The 21,851-nt window shown below is 42.4% G+C and overlaps 1 protein-coding gene across 1 annotated transcript; it reads left to right on the top strand.

Moving 5' to 3' along the window:
• Positions 1 to 319: 319 nt before the first annotated feature.
• On the top strand, positions 320 to 21,446 carry LOC137286929 (cytochrome P450 2C20-like). Its single transcript, XM_067818969.1, has 4 exons — positions 320 to 1,225; positions 11,639 to 12,157; positions 12,872 to 13,312; positions 19,312 to 21,446. The coding sequence occupies exons 1-4, from the start codon at positions 874 to 876 to the stop codon at positions 19,491 to 19,493; spliced, it is 1,494 nt and encodes a 497-aa protein (XP_067675070.1). The 5' UTR covers positions 320 to 873; the 3' UTR covers positions 19,494 to 21,446.
• Positions 21,447 to 21,851: the final 405 nt, after the last annotated feature.

Genomic DNA, 21,851 nt, shown 5'->3' with positions numbered 1-21,851 from the left:
ATACAGTGTGATAGCACCTGGGTGTGGGATACTGTCTTTAAGTCACTGGGATATATTGTGTGATAGACACTAGTTGATAACACTGAACCACAGGAGATACTCTGCTGTGGATGCTATCACCAAGACTTCTGTAATCTTCACCAACACAACTGTCAGTCTCAGAACTAATTGCGTACTTACTGTAACAGATACGCTAATCAAAATCTCTTCGGTGCTGCCAACGACGTCAGTAACTGGCAGCGACATCAGTCGCTTGTTACGACTGACGATCAGTTCCTGATGCGAGTAAGGTAACACTGCCGGAATCTGCACGCTAGGGAGGAGACTAGCTCCACGCGACATGGCAACACCCCCAATCAGCATCTCTCTCATTCAGGCGTCGGCACAGTCAGAATAATCACGTTACACTCAACACGTTCATCCCAAGACAAGCCATGTAATGTAGTTCGGCATGTAGGTCCTGGATTGACCAATATGCGTGATATGTGATGCATTGAATGACGGCACTCACACAGCGAGTTTAGAGCGAAGGGATGGGAGACCAATGACGACGAATAACAATTCTTCTTTAGTTCATGAATCAAAGAAGCACATCCTGGATAGCTGATCAGCGACACCACGCCTCCGCCTCCGGGGGAGCTCCTGTGCCATGATCCTGATCTACGGAGCAAGTAGATACCGTGTACAGCTTTGCGAAACAACCTCAGATTGTTTTTGTTTCTGTACTATCAGCAATCACGCAGTCAGCGTAAGGAAATCAGTTTATTGACTTAGACTGATATTCTAGAAGAAGACGAAGAAGAAGTTGTGTTACAGAAATTACTGCTCTTCAAAGATTTGGCTCTCTGCCACGAGTATAACCACCACCACGACATGTTGTCCACGTTCATGCATCTTCTCAGTGACCACTGGGCAAGCACAACCGCCCTCATCCTCCTTGCAGCAGTATTGTTGAAATCGTCTCGAAAGACCAACCCCTTACCCCCAGGCCCAGTTCCAGTTCCCTTTATTGGCACCATCAGTCTTCTCAGAGGGGGAGACAAACGCAAGGTTTTTCAGGAGATGCGTGAACGTTACGGGGACGTATTCAGCTTCTATCTCGGCTCCCGTCTCATCGTCGTCATCAATGGTTTCGAAGCTTTGAAGGAGGCCTTCGTGAAACAAGGGGACGTGTTCTCTGACCGCCCGCACATGTTCACCGTGGACAAAGTTGGACAAGGCCGAGGTAAGTGACTTACTGCACGACGTAGCATGCTCGTGTCATAAATCCATATCGATCCATCACTTGTAAAGGCCGCATCACGCTGGATTGCATGCACAGATTTCGTCACCTACATGTCGCCCATCCCTGTAAAGGAATATAGAATGACTGATATTTCATGTTCATCGTATGGGTAAAAAACAGCATGGATCATTGCTCGTATTATGAAACAGAGGTTCTCCTGTATAAAACGTTTTGAGGACGTCTCGATTTATATGAAACATGGTTGCGTCTTAAAACAACATTGTCTCGCTCTATACACAGCAGGCTGCGTCAAACCCGTAGCCGGTGCAAATCCTGCCTTTCAGTCAACATACCGATTGACAGTAACTGTTGTGACAACTTGGATGGCGTTGTTGAGCGATATATGAATTGGATGGGATGAGGATTAATATACAGAATCACAGTTGTACATATGTAAATATCTCAGTTGTATGTTTTGAGTTCAGTGTATGTGTGTGTGACCATGTGTGTAATCGTGGTTGTATGTATTGACTTCAGTATAGGTGTGTGATATATTACCATAGTTCCGTTTGTTGGGTTTGGTATGAATGCGAAGCATCATTTAACAAGGAGTTAAAGCCAGAATCACCCATGATTACCTATTTCGTAATTTAGAAGTGTCTGGCAGTTGAGGATATGTCTGTCTGTTTCTTTAAACAGGAGATTGTGGCATAGTTTACGGATATCAGTTATCTGTGTCACAGACATTATTGTTTGACATTATTTATGCCACAACAATTGCATCACCATTGAGTCACCTAATTGCAATAACATCTGATCTCAGGATCATCCATTATACTATCACAGCCCCCCATCTATGTATCCACTAGGTCCTGTAAACGTATCTCCCGGTAACCTTAATGGCAGTACGTCACACTCTCAGACAGTTCCTGCAATCAACATCTAACTGTAACTGCCTGCCTGTTTTTTAATACTGTTTACTTGTTAGTCACCTTAAATTGTGCTTGAACATTTTTTCTTCACATGTTGTCATCACTAAACACATGAGTTAAACGACCTCAAACACTTCTTTGTGGATATAATCATGATCATTGTACAGTATTATTCCTGACAATAATGTCACACTACTTCAAGCATAGTTCCACAATGCATCATAACAGTGATGTGGTCATTTATACTCTACGGGGTGCTTAATGGGTTCTCTAAATGGGTTCTTTCTTTAAATGGGTTCTTTAAATTTCCCACACTTTGTGTGTGTGCGTGTGTGCGTGCGTGCGTGCATCTGCTGCATCAGGTTTCTCAAATAACTAACAGATATGCCCATCACATCAGTATACTGTATCGAGACCTCATTATGCGAATCGAAATTGTCAAATTCTATTGATAACAACTTCTTTATTACGAGAGTGCGACGTTTCAAGCATTTCTGCTTGACAACGGTACAAGAATCTGTATCGAAACGTCGCACTCTCGTAACAAAGAAGTTGTTATCCATAAAGTTTGTAAATTTTGTATTCCCAAACTTCTACAATGCCACTCAAAGAAGTTATACGGATCCTTACAACAGTGTCCAACTCGCCTGGTGCATAGATGCCTGTATCTGGTTTTCTGGAGTATCTTCGTCACAGATAGCACTGATACGTCTTTGGCAAATTGGGTACATCTTTCTTTGCAAGTCACTTTGTGACAGTTCGTACAGTTTCTTGATGTATACTGCCAAATGAATGGCGAATAGTGTGAAATGATGGTATTGGAAATGAGTGAAAACATGGCGTTTTCACTTTCACAAGAGACAACGATAACTCGAAAGAAAGCACCTAGTGTGTCTGTTCTCGTGATTTGAAAATCCTGTCAGTCAGTATGGAAACCACATAACGCATGCCTTTAGGTATTGTGTTTAAAAGCAAAACAAATGTTAACGTGATTAAAGAGCGTGACCTCCATTGGCATCAGCAACAGCTGCGCGTGTGCATTTTCTCCCTATGCTGTTGAAGAGACGATGAATGAACCTCCTAGGAATGTTTCTGTAAGCAGTTGTTGCAGGTTAACTGGACGTACTAGTCGTAGGTGAATTTGTCTTTCCGTCACATCTCAGAGGTATTCGAAGGAATTTAAATACGAGCTTAGAGCTGGCCAATCCCTGTTCTGGATGTTGTTGTTCTCGAGGAATGTCTGTGCCAGTCTTGCTGTGTGCGCTTTCGCGTTATCTTGCTAAAAACAAAATGACGTCGTTGAGCAATATATGGAGCCCCCCTCTCCGAAGTATTCCTACAACGCAGTATTCCCACCCTGCCGTGTGCGGTATCGATACAATTCGGGGATGACCATGCTCTGCCACTGTCCCTTGTGCCATTTGCAATAGACTACCACCGAGTTTAGTCTAGCACGTCTGTGTCGTGGCGTCAAACGTAACCAACGTAAGGTCGACGACGACGTGAACCAGCTTGAGTCAGACGGCGACGTACAGCATTATCGCTGATAGGTCTTCTTATCGTGTTACGGGCTGTTGTGGTATCTGGTATGAGGTGATTTCGTAAATGAGAGGTCACCATCTAACGATGTTGCCAATATGACGTTACATGTGGACGTCCGCTAAGACAGTGGTCAGCGACGATGATTGCCTGCTGATAACGGCTGATAAGCAGTCTGTGGATGGTAGACTGATATGTTCCATAGCGCCTAGCGACGCGTTGGATGCTCCAACCTGCCTCAAAATTCCCTACTGCTCTCTGATGTTCGTTAGCACTTTAAACATGGCATACTCACTGTTGCACGAAAATGCGAATGCAGACGTTAATCAGTATCCGCTCCTTAAGGAACATCGTGCAAAGAATGGAATTCTAAGTTCACGACCTGTCTCTGCAATATCAAAACAACTGAGTTAATATTTTAGTGATGTATAACGTCATGTATGCTGCGTCTGTGGTAAACACGTTTTTTTTTCGCCGTGGAAAACAGTATTAACGGAACAAATTACATATCAGAAATAGATTGATGGATTTCGGTTTCTTGTCGCCTGAGTATATGATGTCGATCTCCAGAACTTCCTGTTAGTAAGTGGCAAGGTGTTGTTAGCATCGATTGTTGGGAAGGGTTCCATGTGCTCCCGGACCTCCTCTTTTGTACCTGGGATCTGTGAAAATCTTGGTTGAAACTGATCTTTAGGAATCCATGCTTGTCGTAACTGGCGACCTACGGGATCGGGTCGTTAGGCTCTCTGACATTGTGGACATATGTCATGGTATCACAATTGCCAAGGTCGATGCTCATGATGCTGATCACTGGAATGTCTGGTCCACACTCGATTGTTTACAGACCGCTGCGATATAGCTCGAAAGTTGGTGAATGCGGCGTTAAACAACAAACCAACCAACGGTTGTACTAGCAGCAGTCTTGTGGCTTCTGGTACCCGCCATTTTCAGTCATAACAAATATACCCTGGTTCGTATTTTGCTGAACACGCCTGACATAGGATTCACCTACAACCAAAGTATATTTGATTCTGAAAGAAATGTTTTCTAGACCTTGTGTCGCTGTCCGTCAAGTTAAAAGGTGCACGTTTTGTGAACTTGGCGTTTTTGTCATCTTCATCAGCGTATGTGCAGTCATCTGCGAGTCACCTTTGCGGTTGTGTTTCAGTCAGTGAGGTCATGTGTATGAGTATATGTTCCAGAATGTTTTAAACATACTTTGACGGGGTTTTAGAGACCATATGTACCTACAATGACAACAGTCGACTGTTTGCAGAGATCTAGCCCTCGTGGTTTTCCCTTTGTGTTTAACACATATGACCTTCACGGGCGTCATCAAAAGCTCGCTTTTCTTCTTGATCCAGGTTTCTAGGGTTGCCGAACATTTCCTGAAAAATGAGGCGACTCAGGGGAAGTGTTGAAAGTTGCTGACTTTCTTTCTGGTTTGGGGGATATTACACGTGTGGATATTGGTTGTAGAAGTGCATTGTGGTGTAACACAAGCACCATGCTCAGTATTCAGTTTTTATTGAACTCGTCAGAAGGGCCAGAATTAGCAAATGAAATTCCTTGACAGTAATCTCATGGCAGATTTGTTTTGATGTACATGGCATCGTTGGAGTTGTATAGGCGTCGGAGTCCTGTAATCTATTTAAATGCAAAGACGATTCGTTTCTTATCCTACATTCTTTGAGTCGTTAACGTAATGTCTGTGAGAGGAGGGAAAGTTTTGTTGCAAAATATGCAACACATAGGCCTGAGCTTGTCTGGGACAGGTGGGAGGAATTTGCAACTCTGTTTGAGAAGTAGTCGAACGGAGGCAGCTTTTTAAGTTCAAACAAATAATACTACCACTTCTTGAGATTACTGTCCTCCTTGCAAAGTCAGTTTCATCTTCATGGACTGAAGAAATAATCCGATTTTGGCAATGTGCCGGATTGTAGAGATGATGATAAATGTACCAGCCAAAGACGGGAATGAGATTTTACGCCAGTGTTGACAACACGCCGAATTGGACAGATGCCGGTTTTGACAGCTTCCACTGTATAGCGGAGGTTTTTAAATGATCAAGTCTGGACCAGGCAATCTAGTGATCAACAGCATGAGCATTGATCTACGCCACTGGGATACAATGATGTGTCCACCAAGTCAGTGAGCCTCACCATCCCATCCCGTTAGTCGCCTTTTACGACGAACATGGATTACTGAAGATAAATTCTAACCCGGCGGGGCTTTAAGAGGTATCTCACAAATACGTATGTATCTTGTACAGTTATATCTAACCTGTCTCAGTGGGATGTCCGTTCAGTAAATTCTCACTCACGCACGCATGCACGCTCGCGCGCACACACACACACGCACACTCACACACACACACTTTGGAAAATTGTACATCAAAATACACTAAACCCTGTACAGAACTAGGTGAGGTACACATATATATGTAAACAACAGGAGGTCAGTAATTAAGACAATCTGACCCGTGGAGAGGTCCTTATATTATCGGCTTTAAATCTAAGAAACCAGAATCTTCCATTAGCATATAAGTTGCTTTGACCAGTAACGGAAACACGTACTAAAACAATATCCAATGTGTTAGAGGCGGCTTGTACCAGCTAGGGGTTTATGACAGGAGTATATCAAGCGCGGCAAGAGCAGCTGAGCATAGGTAAATGGAGTAAGCAGTATAACAGAACCTGGTGTGTGGTGGGTTTAGTGTAGGTTTCAGGTGTTTAGTGATAGTTGTGTGTGTTGGGTTTGGTATATGTGTGAGTCATATGTATGATCATAGTATCGATGTTGGGTTTGGTGCAGGTGTTGGGAAACATGCATTTAATCATGGTTATGTGTATTAGGTTTAGTATAGTGGTGATCTATCAGATGCTATCACAGATTTGTGCGACAGGATTTACCATAAGTGTGAACTATGTCATACAACCATAGATATGTGTACCGGGTTAGGTATAGATATGAACTGTATGATACAATCATAGATGTTTGTACCGGGTTAAGCGTGTGTGTGACGTATGTGATACAATGGTAGATATTTGTATTGGATTAAGTGTAGACGTGAGGTGTTTGGTGCACTCATCACAGCATTGGTATGGGGTTTCGATAAGTCATAGTTAAATGCTTAGGGTGATATGTAAGGTATGACGGAGGTGATGTGGGATAATTTGGGGACTATGAGGCGTTGTAAACGTGAAGAGGGGAGGGAGATGCACAGCAGTGACAGAATCAGTCAACACCTATGTAGGAACTGCTGATAGTGTAATCCAGTGCATACCTTTCGTAATTCCGCTGAAATATTTAGGAGAGGGTTGCATCAATCACACGACCTCGAAGTAAGTTGTGTTTTATAACACGGTGAATAGGCCTCATAAATCAGTTCCCTATCTGGGCCGCGGAGCCATGTTCTCCATCACTTACACCGAGCGTCCAACCATTGGGAGGGGGTAGACTTTGGGATGGTGCTTGTAGGGATGGATGTGCGGATGGGGAGTGGTAGGGTACGAGATAGAGGTTTATCAGAGGAAATGTTGGAGGGTTAGACATTTTAATCGTCTTATCACGTTTTAAGGGCTAACATGCGGTGTGGTTTTATTTGGGTGGAGTTGATGAGATTGTAAGGATGTTGGAACAGTAGTTTGAAGGAAATGACATGGTGGCATTTTGTAAAATCGGGATGGTGAAAGTGATGGATGTGGGTGTGGGTGTGGGTGTGGGTGTGGGTGTGGGTGTGGGTGTAGAGAGAGGGGTGGTACTATTTTGGGGTTAAGATGACGAAGAGAAGGGAAGACACAGGAGCGGTGAAGAGCATGCGTTGTTTTAGATTTAGCCATGACGATTTGGGCCAAGTACATCAAAGGAGGATGTTAACATACAAGATTCGCATCACCACTCAGTCACATTCATGAATGGCCTTGATCGTCCGAGCTAATGACCTAACCACACATCAAAGTCTCCTTGTCGAGTCCTTATCCAATGCCATCTTTCTACACGAAAATGTTAAGAGTTACAGAGTTGAAGAAAATTAATGAGGATAGGCTAGCCTACTGGTAACAGGGAGAGTCACTTGCAATCACGTGGAAAGTTCGACCCTGTACCAAGACACACAGTCTAGAGACAAACTCCAGAATGTCTATATAAAGAACAAACCACCTGCAACAGCATTCGGCTGATCTGCACTGTGTTGAGATAAAGTGAGTGAGTTTAGTTTTACTCCGCTTTAGCAAAAATCCTGCAATACCATGGCAGGCGATACCAGAAATGAAATTCACACATTGTGCCCTAGTGGGAATCCAACCAGGTCTTCGGTTTGACGAGCAAGTGTACTCTAACGTCCCTTGCGATGAAGAGGGGTGAATCCTTCTTTTGTGGATCGAGTCAACCTCGCACACTTTTTAGTGCGGACGGTCTATTTTAGGGGTTTCGAACCTGCTCCACCCTTGTCACATGACCCTATACAATTCCTCCGATTCGTTAGAAGTTACATCATTCCCTGGTCTCATGTCGTACCTCATGATTGTAAATTTCCATTAACTCTATTCAGTGAATCAGCATTAATTGCTACTTGACGAATATATTCTGTTCTATTGCTTGACGGTTTTGTATCCCTTTATATATTGCCCACTAGTAATAACACTGATGCTATGAATCGCAAAACCAAATAATGGATTTGTAATACGCTTCTTGTATATGGATGCAATTTTCACCTGATAACAGTAATGAATTGAGCGGTATTTTACAGCACCATGTCAGTGACTGCCAAGCTTTGGCACAAACATATTGACTTCGGGTACACGATGACGTGTCTAGTTTTATTACCGTTTTCGTTATGTTGTGGTTTTAACTGATATGTCCACATATGGTACGGCCCATCGCACATGCATGTTTATGCCCAACAACACAAAACGTGGTTATATTTAGTGGCATGGTATTTTTGAAAATATTTCTAAAACACCAGGCTCTCATTTCACAAAACACTAAGGTGACCGTAAGTCAATAAAGTAACCTTAGTGCATTGTAAAAGAATGGGAGTTGAGGTTAACCACAGTAAAGGTTGCTTCGCGAATGTGTAGTTTCTTTTGTACGTCAGTCCACGTCACGAATCGCAATTCTATATTATCAGATGCTCAACAGCAAAACGTCAGGAACAAATATATGTTAAACGTTTGGGGTGAAACAATGAGTGAGTTACATACAGTTCAACAGTGCCTTAATTATCGAATTAACCGCACACTGATAGTATAATCACATCATGTGGTCTGGTTGTCGCATAACGACACCGGGGCATCTATGATTTGCAGTTGAGCGAGAGTGGCGGCGGCATTAAGCAACATTGAGTCATTTGCTCCAAATCCCACGGCCAAATTCTGGATGTTTATTCGTATACGATATCTCCGAAAACAAACAGAGAGAAAGTAACGCCTTCCATTGTGCAGCTACGATAGCGTGTATCAGAGTTGGAATCTGCTCGAGATGTGAAATTCAGGAAAACATGAACTCTTGTTAACCTGCAGTATTTCTTATCAAGCCACAGAACCAGCAGCTGAGTCCCACTGCTGTATTGACTTGTGGCGAACGTTACGGTAACCCACTGAGTATTAGGTCTATCACAAGTCGCTGCAACGACACACTGCTGCCTGTACTTATCTCGCTGGTAGTTCACCGCATAGTTCCACACCAGCAGTGGTTAGGTCTCATGATGGAGCTAAAACAGTTAGCAATATCGAACTACACAAGCCGGTCGGCCTGACACGCTTAGGCGTGCAAAGTACGAGTGGTAATTGACAGAAATGTTATACTTGTGTTGAAAAACATATCTCTGTCAGCCAGATTGTGTCTGTCTACTGCCGGGTGAGTTCATGTTTTAACAAAACAGGGTAACTCAGCTGCCGGTTGACAGCCAGTGCCTGTGTTACCGGTGAAAGTGGAACGAGCCGCACCTTCTTGCCAACATCATAAGAAGTCGCCTGCAGCTGAGTGAATGTTCAGTCACGCCGCAATGCTAAAAAACCAGGCACAGTCGATTTAACGCAGAAATTACTAACTGAAAGAGGCCACGTCATAATTTATGTCAGTGGTTGGTAAGGGAAATTGGATTTAACGAGGCCGACCGGCTTGTGTAGTTCGATATTGCTAACTGTATTTCCCTCATACGTCATACGATAATAGGCACGTTATCAAGAGTGAGTGAGTGAGTTTAGTTTTACACCGTACTCAGCAATATTTCAGCTATATGTAAGTAATCCAGTCTGGACTACACAATCCAGTGATCAACAGGATGGACATCGATCTGCACAAATGGGAACCGATGACGTGTGTCAACCAAGTCAGCGAGCCTGACCATCCGATCCCGTTAATCGCCTCTTACGACAAGCATAGTCGCCTTTCGTGGCAAGCGTGGGTTGCTGAAGGCCTATTCTACCATGGACCTTCACGGGTCCACGTTATCAATACTTCATATGCACAAAATATAAGATTATGTTACGTCAAAAACAGTCAATATTTTATAGAGATATGATATTACTTATCAAAACTTGATATACCACCACATATGTTATGAAGACGCATCAACGTCATAAAGACTTCAAATCATATTTCGCGCAAATTTCGGCAGGCACTCAACATACGCATTCCATTGCGTCATGCCATAAGCTATCGTCATGAGCTCAACACAGAAAAACCGGCATCTGTCCATTCCCGTAAGCTGTCAACACCGGCATAAAAACTCAATCCCATTTATAGCTTTTACATTTATCATCAGTTCTCCAATCCGGCACTTTGTTAATAATGGATTATTTCTTCAGTCCCGATGAGTGTCGGTTTAGACAGCTTCCACTGCAGATAACCTGGCCTGGCACGCCACGTTGGTCGTGAGTCGTTAAACACATGACTTGCTTCGTAATTATTCATGCAAGAAAACAAACAATACCTGGCATCTAAAGAATTCAAAGGGAATAAGGAACGATATGTTTATACCGCGTGTAGTTTGGAGTCTCATCAAATGCTGCTGTGAAGTCTCCATTACACGCAGGTATGCACATAACCTTTGCTCTTAAAACAGAAGCCTAGTACTGATACAGCTGATACAGCTGATACAATGATATGATTGTTAATGGCAATGATATGCCTCAGACTCGTGCAATCTTTCGCAATGATTTTGTTAAGTTTGTTTGTTGTTGAACGCCAACTCGGCAGTATAATTAATTGAGTCTGGGCCAGGCAAACGAGGATGAACCAGTCTTGTGAATTGACCCTGACCTCTCGCTCCTGTTAGCTGCATCATTCGACAAACGTGTTGTTGAAGACCAATCATCACCAAAATATCTATGAGGGCGAGGAAACCAGTGGGTTTTAATGCTTGGGAGTGGAGGCGTAAAACTGCGGGGTGCCGTGTGGTATACTTTATGTTTAACGCCTCACCCAACAATGGTTCAGCTATATGGCAGCGATCTGTGAATAATCCAGTCTGGACCAGACAATACTGTGACCAAAACCCGCGCGTCAACTACGTCAGCAGGCCTTCCTACTAGCTTATAAGAGCCAACACCTGTTAATGAAATGATTACGTTTGTGATAAAATTGTCCTCTTGCACGTCGAGGACTGAACACATCAGCCTCACCTCACCACACACCAAGCCCCATCCGTCTTTTTCAAAGCCATGTTTAATTTATGATGTGATATCTGAGACGGTTCAAATGTGTCAAAAATGAAGCATACTTCATGGATGACAGCTTTCGATTTATTGCGAAGAGCGACGTTTCGACGAAAATTCTTACAATGTTATCAAGCTAAACGTCGCTCTATGCACAAAACAAAAAGGGTGTTCATTTCTGATTCACCTACTTCTACAATGCCGATCAAACTATTCAAACATGACGATTTCTACCAGATCCCTATACCGGTTTTCTCTACTTCTCGTTGTATTTTCTGTAGGTATTGTGAACACGTCAGGCAAAGTATGGAAGGAACAACGCCGCTTCACACTCGCTGCTCTGAGACAATTCGGCTTCGGGAAAGCATCGTTTGAGGACAAGGTCCAGGAGGAGGTACAAGCATTTATTGCCGTGCTGGATCATCACACTGGGGAAGACGTGGACCCCCAGGACATCATCCAGACTGCCATTGCAAATGTCATATCATCCATAGTCTTTGGGGAAAGGTTCAGTTACGATGACTCACTGTTTAAGAAATTCCTCGAAATATTTGACGAGAACATGAAACTTGTTGGTGGAACTTCCATACTGAACTTTTTCCCGATATTCCAGTATTTGCCCGGTGACATTTTCAAGTTTAACAAAGTCCTTAGCAACGTGGAATTTGTGCAGACCTTCATCCGTGACACTGTACAACTCCATATCGAGAACCTGGACACGTTCAACATACGGGACTTTATTGACGCCTATCTGAAAGAAATGCAGGAAGAGGCAGATGATCCTGAGACCACACTAAGATGTGAGTAGACGTGAACGCAATTGTGAGTGGGCGTAGATTCAATGATGAGTAGACGTTGACTCAACTGAACGTAGACGTAGATTCAACTTTTGGCTCAAATCAGGGTAGAGTAGTCAGCTGTGAGAAGGCGTAGACTCAAATGAGAGTTTGCGTATATTCGATTGAGAGTAGACGTAGATTCTACTGAAAGTACACGTAATCTCAAATCAGAGTAGATTTGTCAGTTGTGAGTAGACGTCTACTCAACTGATGGGAGTCCTAGACTCAACTAGTGGAAACAACTGTCAGAAGTAGACTCAGTTATACCCGTAGATTATCAGCTGATAGTGGATGAGGATACCCATATCGGTAGCTGGACAAATACGGAGTTACTGTGTAACACCACTCGACCTTAAATTCATTCCTAACGAGACCCAATGCTTCGGTCGTAATGGTACTTCATATGTTTTAGTCATTTAACTCTCATGTACTCTTTCTGAAATTTAAGCACTTCTGTATCTTTAATGTAATTATACTTACGATACTACAACTGTCAAAGCATCTCAGTATGAATCAACTGTAGTTGTATCACATTTTGGATATCGTGAATTCTTTAATTACACAGTCAATAAGATGTCAAGTGTAAATGTATATAGTTTGTAACAGTTATGGTAGTAGCAAGTTGCTATACATTATCCGTAACCGTCAACCTAAACGATTATTCTTTCTTTTCAGACGAGCAGCTGGTCAAAGTGATCGGAGATTTGTTTGTAGGTGGCACAGAAACAACTTCCACGACCATCAGATGGGCAATCATCTTTCTTGTGCGCAATCCGGAAGTACAGCAGCGCATGCGTGATGAGATAGACCGTCACGTGGAACGTGCAAGACAGCCGAGTGTTTCCGACAAGTCCAACTTGCCATACACTGAAGCCACGATCCTCGAGATTCAGCGGTGCGCTGATATTGCTCCGTTCTCAGTGGCCCATGGCACCTTACAGGACGTCACGTTCAGGAACTATTTAGTCCCTCGGAACAGCATTGTCATCCCAAATATTCACTCAGTATTGTCTGACCCTGAACTCTGGGTCAACCCGGCAGACTTCCGACCTGAACGATTTCTCGACGACACAGGCAGTGTCACCAAACCAGAGCAGTTTATTCCATTCTTTATGGGTAGGTACCAACTGTTACATTATCCCAAACATAAAGTTATGTCTAAGGTTATGACGCTGACAAAATGGGACCCTTAGAAGCTTGATTATTCAGGAGCCCTCTGCATTTCAGATAGGAAAAGATGTCAAGTATGGACTTCGTGGGAAGAATATGGAACGAGGGTGAATGGTTTATCTGAGACCATATAATAGATATTGTATGACCAGAAATTATTGATAATTTAAAGATTGTAATTTAAAAAAGAAAAAGAATCACACATTACTCAAATATTAAATATGAATATTAGCAGAACATAACTCCAGATTCAAAGACGGGTGAAGTTAGCATTTTCTCTAGTCACCATGGCCTGCGAATGCTTTGAACGATGTTTTGGGTCGTTGTCCTGCTGGAAAATCCCAAAGTTTCCAGAGAACACGTGCGCAGATTTACGTAAATGTCCCTGGAGAATATCCGTATTCCCTTCAAATATAGAGTTGGGCGTTGACCCTGACAGATTTCGGACTGTACTTTGGAGAACATAGGGCTGTAAACAGTTACTGGCAAGTAGGAATGGCAAGTGGGGAGGATGAAGAGGGGCAGGTAACTGTAGACGAGACACGTACTTGACTGAAGGGAGGATGGAGAGGGGTTTATGCAGTTACAAGCGTAACATCAAGGATGGGCCAGTTGCTGATGTTGGGCGTATGTAGTTGCAGTACTTAGGGGACATGTGACTTTGGATTTACAGATACAAGGGAATGTGTAGAAAGTCGACTTGGTCTTCTACTGAGACAGATGTAACATCGAAAGGTCAAAAAGATCCTTTATTCGTAGGATCGTTCTTGGAGTGTTCATGAGCAGGTAATTAATTAATCAAACCCTCGCGGTATCAACCTGGTCCATCCTGACCCGTTCTACTTGGATTACTGGGATCTGCTGGGTTCAGCTGGATCGCTTTAAGACAATGCAACGGTTAAACAGATGAAGTCTGACATTGTTAAATATAGAGATTGAGGATATTGCTGGTTATGAATGTCTTCACACTAATTATGTAATGTGTGAAGTTTAGAATTGTCACTGTTTAATGAGACATGCAGAAACTAATCTTAACTTAAACCATTCATAACATAAAACCAAGCATTTTGACGAAGAATTAAGCATTTAAGCATTTGTGGCTTAAACTACTACTCCTCTTCCGGGAACTACCAAGAATTAGTGAGCAGAGATGCCCTGGCGAAATCTGATTATAACGACACACGCGAAGATCCGGGTTAGAATGTATTTTCAGTAACCAGTGCTTGTTGTAAGAGGCGACTAACGAGATCGGGTGGTGAGGCTCGCTGACTTGGCTGACACGTCATCGGTTTCCTATAGCGCAGATCGATGCTCATGATGTTGATTACTGGATTATTTACCTACCACCACCATATAGCTGGAATATTACTGCCTGCGGCATAAACCTAAACTCACTCACTTACTAATTATAACGGAGCGTTATCTGACAGTCAGTCGTTTCTTCATTTTAGTGTCTAGAGTAGCTAACTTGCGTTCTGTGTTGCTTCACCAGACAATACACCGATGCAAAAGTTTATGCAAAATGACCTTACTCACATTCGTTCACATCAATAAGGAGTTGGTGGTTTGTTGAAATAGTTTTGACAGCAAGTAAGAAAAGCGAGGTCGATCTATCGATTTGAAGACGATCGATCAGATGTCAATACGTAAAGACTAAGAAACTCATCTTTTTTTCCAAATTTGCAACATGGAACATCAGCGGTGGGTGTAGGGTTAGGTGGCTGACTTTGTGTGCTTTCGATTAGGGGCCTGACTGAGGGTGTGGGTTCGAATCCCGAAAGGGTTTCAACCAAAAGAGTACTAGAATGCGTACTTTACTAAGAAGGTGTAATCCTAAATATTGCAAATGCTATGTTAAACATCCTTTCCGATTCGGTAGACGAAAGCTTTTTTTAGACTAGTTGTTATTCTGTGACATTCTTTACTTATTTCCAACTTAATTTTACTCTGACAAAAATCATGAAACACTGCGAGGATAGCTTAAACTTTTGTGAAACAGAGACGAGTAAGGGACTAGAACTCTTTGGATACACCCCAGTGCGCTTTCCATCTCAAGCGGTTATCGCCCCTATTAGTGGGGTGACAGACTGTACGTATACGTAACTGTCACTATCTTACCTCACGCTTGAATGCCGCTTTCCGATTGGCTAAGCGCTATTGTATTATTTTCAATGTACCCCACTTACAGGCGACGTATGATTTTCAATGTACACCGCTGGGAATTCCGAACTCTTCTGTGCTTCATCATAGTACTTTCGTATCTCGAATAACATTGAATCACGCATCAAGCACGGAGAATAACCGATGTTTTGCAATTGAAAATAAATGGAAGGGAGATAACACTAAATCTGTTTACCTTGTGTCGTCTGCAAAATGGCGATTCGCCTCGCATTCAACAGAAGCGCTTCAAACAGTTCAAAATTAAAATTCAGGTCTTCGGTAAGATAAATACGTTGTTCACTGGTCCCTCGGGGGCCATGGTCCCATGTACCCACGAGGCTTGTTTATGTGCCCCTCACCCTGCCTTGAGTGTATATATGTGAGCCCATGGCCCCCTCGCGACCAGTGAACAACTTATAATATGTATACTGGCTAGCGACCAGTTATCGCCATTTCTGAATTTGTTATGTTATTCATCTAATTTGACATAAATTTGGTGAAAAACTATTGTGTTTCAAACCTTGACATATTGAAGAAATGTCATAATTGGAATTTGCCTTGAAAAAAAATTAAAAGACCAAAACTCGCTCTCGTGGATGTTGACGGATGCTGATATAAGCTGACGGGAGAACAGTGATATCACCGCGGGGTTGAACTTATCAAACTTGACGTTACGAGTAGTACTTTGCAATTTTCGCAAAGTTTGTTTTCTCGGGGAAAAAACGAAAAGATAAAGGTTATATTTTGTCAGTATCGTCTGCATGGTATCTGTCGAGTACATAGAACGGAGGTTGAAATTTGGGTCAATTCAAAGTTAATTGATTGAATGTTGCATTATGTGTATGTTCAGACAAATTAAAATCTGCACTTTTTATGGACTGAATTGTCAAGTCATAGATTCATAACACAGCCTAGATGATTTTCATTCAATTCTCATCGTTTATGAAATTTCATGTCAACACACTAATGGTCACGTGACATACCCCGACGTGTATGGGTCTCGTCTTCCGAGGGATTCATATTTGTGATGTGTACAGCGTAAAATACTCACAGTAATTTTAAGTCTTGTAATCTGTCGTTTTCTGGATGTGTCTGTGTGTCAAATACAACGGAAGTACAAGTAAAGTTGTCTGCGCAAGCGCTATAGCCACATGTTGGCGATAACTGGTACGCGGCGATAACTGGTCGCTAGCCAGTATAGTTAAGTGAGTTTAGCTTTTAGCATTATTCCAGCAATATCACGGCGGTTGACACCAGAAATGGGCTTCACACATTGTACGTGTTGGAAATAGAACTCGGGTCTTCGGCAAACTCTGTAACCGCTAGGTTACCCCATCGCCCGGGAATAGTACTGACAGACCTAGAAATATAATCAGGGCAAATCAAGATTCAAACCGCAATCACAGGTTTCGGATTTGCCTGAGGGTCACAATTTCTGGCGAACGAATTGCAGTATAGCAGTCACGCTCCCAGCATAACACTCAGAAAGTTGGAAATAAAAGACGACGCCTATCCTAATCAAATTTGCCAGGACTGCCTTCACCCCTTTAAGTAAACGGGAAGTTCTTTGACTGCCATAATTGATTCACCAAAGACAAATTGTGAAGCATATATAGTAGATGTGTAAAAATCGGAAACAGTGCTTTTAACGTTATGTTCGGAAAACATTTCCTCTTGTTTATAGCCAGTCACATCACTTTCATGGCTATCTCGTTAGAAAAATGACTAAAGGTCGTGATGCATAATGTATGGACGACAGACAGGCAGACAGTTTATTTAATAAAGGGGTCAAACTCACATGTCAGTAACTTGGGAGCATGGATTACGAAGGTCAGGGATTCCATTCAGCTCTTAGCTTCCACACTTTCTATAAACAAAGCTATTTTCAGAAATAGTAATTTCGGTCAAACACGTAAGTTTTAGGCTTGATACACTGTTGGAGATAGATACTTTTGAGCTGAATACTGCTCATGTAAGCAAAACATCAAATCATCATGTGTGATAAAATGATATCCGTGGGCTCTCAATAGAAATACATCATGATTGTCGAGGGTTGTTCAATAATCTTTGTTTGTGAAGGTGAAAACATATCTTCACATCGTCAACTCTTTTTGTTTAATTTCTATATTTTTGTTGGATTTATACATAGTTGCACATGTATATAGTTCTGTACATGGTTAACTCTTGTGTTAATCATGCACATGCACATCCACATCCTATTATACGAAAACATTTCAATGCGACTAACCCATGTGGATAGACCAGAACCGTCTACTGATCTTCAAATAGCAAAGAGGTAAAAGACAGGTAGTATATAGGGACTATTTAAATATTCATGCACTCTGCTTTTATCAAAGTATATCTATCCTTGTCTGCCTTTGGCAGTCATATTCACGTTTTATTTGTCGTAGATAAGGGTGTAATTGTTATGGTGATCAGAACTCTTCAGACATATTAACGAGGAACTGACCAGGCCTTGTATTAGCCTAACAAAGAGCATGCACAAACACTAACGTAAGACAACTGTATTCCTCTGTAACAGAACTGAGACGCTTTGATACATCCGAATGACTGTTAACAGCGTTAGACCCAAGCGACTCACTCACCAGTATCGTGAATAGTACTCGATTCGCGGATATTGTTCAATTTGTGTTAGAAGAATGTGCGTTCAGAGCGGTGGCGAATATTCTGTTGTGCGTTGTGCCTGTGGGATGAAGGTTCACACGAGGCAGCGCTTTGACCCACTTGTAAATGCCAGTTGCACATGATAGTCCTTTGATCGGGACTTACGCACGTGATATACCTGAAAGCCATGCCACAGACAGTTCTTCGTGTTACCCGGTACTCGCAAAACGATATGAATGACATTTAAATACGACAGGACAAACATGATAATAAACGTAATAATGACTAAATAACATGTGAAAGCATTGCTCTGAAGACATAAGTTGTTGTATGACACGATGATGAAACAATGACATGTGGTTGGTGTGTAATTACCAAATGAGTGCGTTCATCAGATTCCTCTGGTGTCAGTCTGGGCCTAGATTTTCGAAGCTCTCTTAGCGCTGAGATAGTCGTCAGTTAATATCAACGTGTGGCACTTACGACTATATTAGCACTAAGACAGCTTGGAAAATCTAAGCCCAGGATCTTTGGACATTGGTGCAAATCACCATGCATGACGCTTAACCGTTATTATCACATCACGCTGTTGTTGTACACTTCATTCTGATTCAGAGCTGACCTACCGTTCTGTATTGATATAACCAGAGCACCTTTACTTCAATAGGAAAGATTATATAGGATATAGGTCTGAGTGAGTGAGTCAATATTCCAGCTATTTGGCGGCGGAATGTAAACAATCGTGTCTGGACCAAACAATCCAGCATGGACATCAATCTACGCAGTTGAGATACGATGACTTGTGTTATCCAAGTAAACGAGTCTGACCACCCGATCCCGTTAGTCTCCTCTTACAACAACTGGTTCCTGAAGACCAATTCCAACCCGGAAGTGCAAAGGGTTGAGGATATATGGAAATCACATGTATGTAGATATGTTTTAGAGAGACAACACCATACTTACAGATGATTGGGAGACAGAAATTCATTGACTATTCTGAACGTGCATTAAACAGGTACACGTGACGCAATGTTATGTGTCATGCTGCTCGCTGCCAGTCGCCGTATGTGTGTGTATGGTCGCTACCACCGTTCTCCGTACCTGTAGGTTGCCATGTGCGAATATATTGTCATTGCCACTATTCTTCATTCTTGTTTCAGGTCGCCGCGTATGTTTGGGGGAGTCACTGGCACGGATGGAGTTGTTCCTCTTTATTTCCGCCCTGGTTCAGAGATATGACATTCGGGTTGCTTCTACCGGCCAACTACCAAGCCTGGAGGGCCAAGTCGGCTTAACATACACTCCGCCAAACTACAGCGTTAAACTCGTCAGGAGATTCTAGACCCACACAGACACAACAATGGGAAACCAAAAAACTGTCGCCGCTCATGACTTCTTTGTTGTGTAATCCTGCATTCAGCAATATTCAAGCTAAATGAGGCAGTATGTCAATATTCGACTCTGGGTGCCGGTCCTCAAAGCGATCGCAGCGCTACGACTGTGGTAAGACTGTGTTAAAGTATAGGAGTAGCGATCATCGTAGCGCTACAATGGCTTTGGGGAACGGGGTCATGGATCAGGCATCCCATTGAGTGATATGATGAGCATTTAGGATAGGATGGGACAAGGGGACATACACTAACCAAGTCAAAGATACGGACCCACTGGGTTCGGCCAGTCAACAAGTGTATGTTTATGAGGAGAGCCCAAGTAATCAATTTACCTGCAAACACAACATCGCCAGCAAGGAACTTCGAGATACAGCGAAAACGTTTCGAACACTTCCTACGTTGTGCTACAGGGTATGAGTGTACTTCAGATATGGGATCTCATCTTTCACGTCCAGTCGGATTATCACAGCCACACTGCTTCCCTTTACTTGCAGAGGAAGGCCCTGCTCTATATATGGACAGCTCAGTTTATATACGTGCCTTGACTTGGGCAAGCACTTCATGGTTATGGGTCCAAGCTCTATGTACATAGAGTCATATATGTCATACATTGCATGTTGGCTCTACCTATATAGGTATATTGTATGTCATCATCAAGAGGGACAAGGACAATGTATAGAACATTTTCAGTTATGCTGATCGCCATGCGAGCCTAGCTATTACTTTGAATCTTCCGGGTAGTCGACAAAGAAAAGGTGGCTATAAGAGATGTTTTCACTATGATTGACCAATATGAGTATTCTCAAAACTATGCCCATATTGGCCATTCATGGTGAACCCATATAGCGCTCTCACACGTATTACAGACAAATGAGCCACCAACTCATACTCATCGAGTGACCAAATTGTGCAGAATCGCAAGCCTGACACTGAGAAGTATGAACATCGGTTTGAAGCTTAATACAATAAGGGGTTGATGATTGTCTCCCCTCCCAGTAAAAGCCTCATAAACTGGTGTAATACATGAGAACCGTGAGAGACCATATAATAGATTTTATGGCTTCTGGAACCACACAGCTGCGCACATTTACCAAGTTCTTAGTGAAACCATTCAGTCGTTCTTGTTTCAGTGAATATCACTATCTCCCATTGTGTATTCTCTTTCACATGCACATCACATGTTATCTAATCTTTATACTGCAGTTGATACATTTGCGATATTTCACCTTTACAAATGTTCCCTGAAGTCAAATGCTGTATCTGGAAACGATGAAATGTCAGTATTTTACGAGTTTTATCAAGACTGTTAATGTGTATACGATATATCGAAAAAGACATGGGTGAGAGTGGAAACCTATTCTGGCTCATTAATGTGAAAAAGAAAATTCAGATGGGATGCTAAACCTCGCGCAAAGACTGTGTGAAAATCTACCTCCGCATTGGAGCGTCATAATTAGTAGTAATATATAAACACAGATTTCAATGTGAAATTCGTGTTCCACGCAAACGTAAGACAAATGGAGTCAAAGGCTATGTTCTGGTTCCTTTGCTAAACATGCATTCTGATGGCAAGTATAAACGTACATGCCATAGACGGCTGTGGTATTCTAACGCAACAAGTTTAAAATTACTAGTAAGTTGAAACAAACCATTTTCGTGTGATGCCATGCGTCATATCTGTTCCTATGTTTGTCATACGAAGCGTTTCCATGGTTTACATATTGTCACCGAGGTCGACGTTCTTTGAAACGTCGTTACGTCTCATTTTTATTGCAAGTGACCGCGGTCGATTGGAAACTGGAGGTGAACAAATTTATGATAATGCAGGACCGCTATGAATAATATATATATCTGAGGGTGTTCATCAGTTAATGGACAGTAAATAATAAAATATATACATGTAATGTGTTTTGTCTTTGGTCATGAAAAACGTGCACAAGGACATGAATAAGATCCAGTTTAAGATGATTACCAGGGCACGGTCATTCATTTCCGTCGAATAGTGCATCAAAATACACCTGTTTGATTGAAAATAAAATAACACACAGCATATAGAATATCCATAATGCTACAATTCATGAAATACGTGGTGCAGAAAAAGTATTGATTACATTAATCATTGTGTGTTCATGAAGAAACAAGTCATCCAAGTTAGACGACCATACACAGGAACTATCCTGACCCTTTGTGCTCAACGTCTCACTTTGCCGATGGCAAGGTATAAGTGTGGCGCTGCTGAGGAGGGAAATAACAGTCTCAGTGTCAGGTTGACCGTTTGGAGGGCGAAGCCTCATGGTTTGGTGAGAATT

This window comes from Haliotis asinina, chromosome 6, assembly GCF_037392515.1.
Source record: "Haliotis asinina isolate JCU_RB_2024 chromosome 6, JCU_Hal_asi_v2, whole genome shotgun sequence".
Classification (NCBI taxonomy): domain Eukaryota; kingdom Metazoa; phylum Mollusca; class Gastropoda; order Lepetellida; family Haliotidae; genus Haliotis; species Haliotis asinina.
This window is presented reverse-complemented; position numbering and strand designations above follow the sequence as displayed.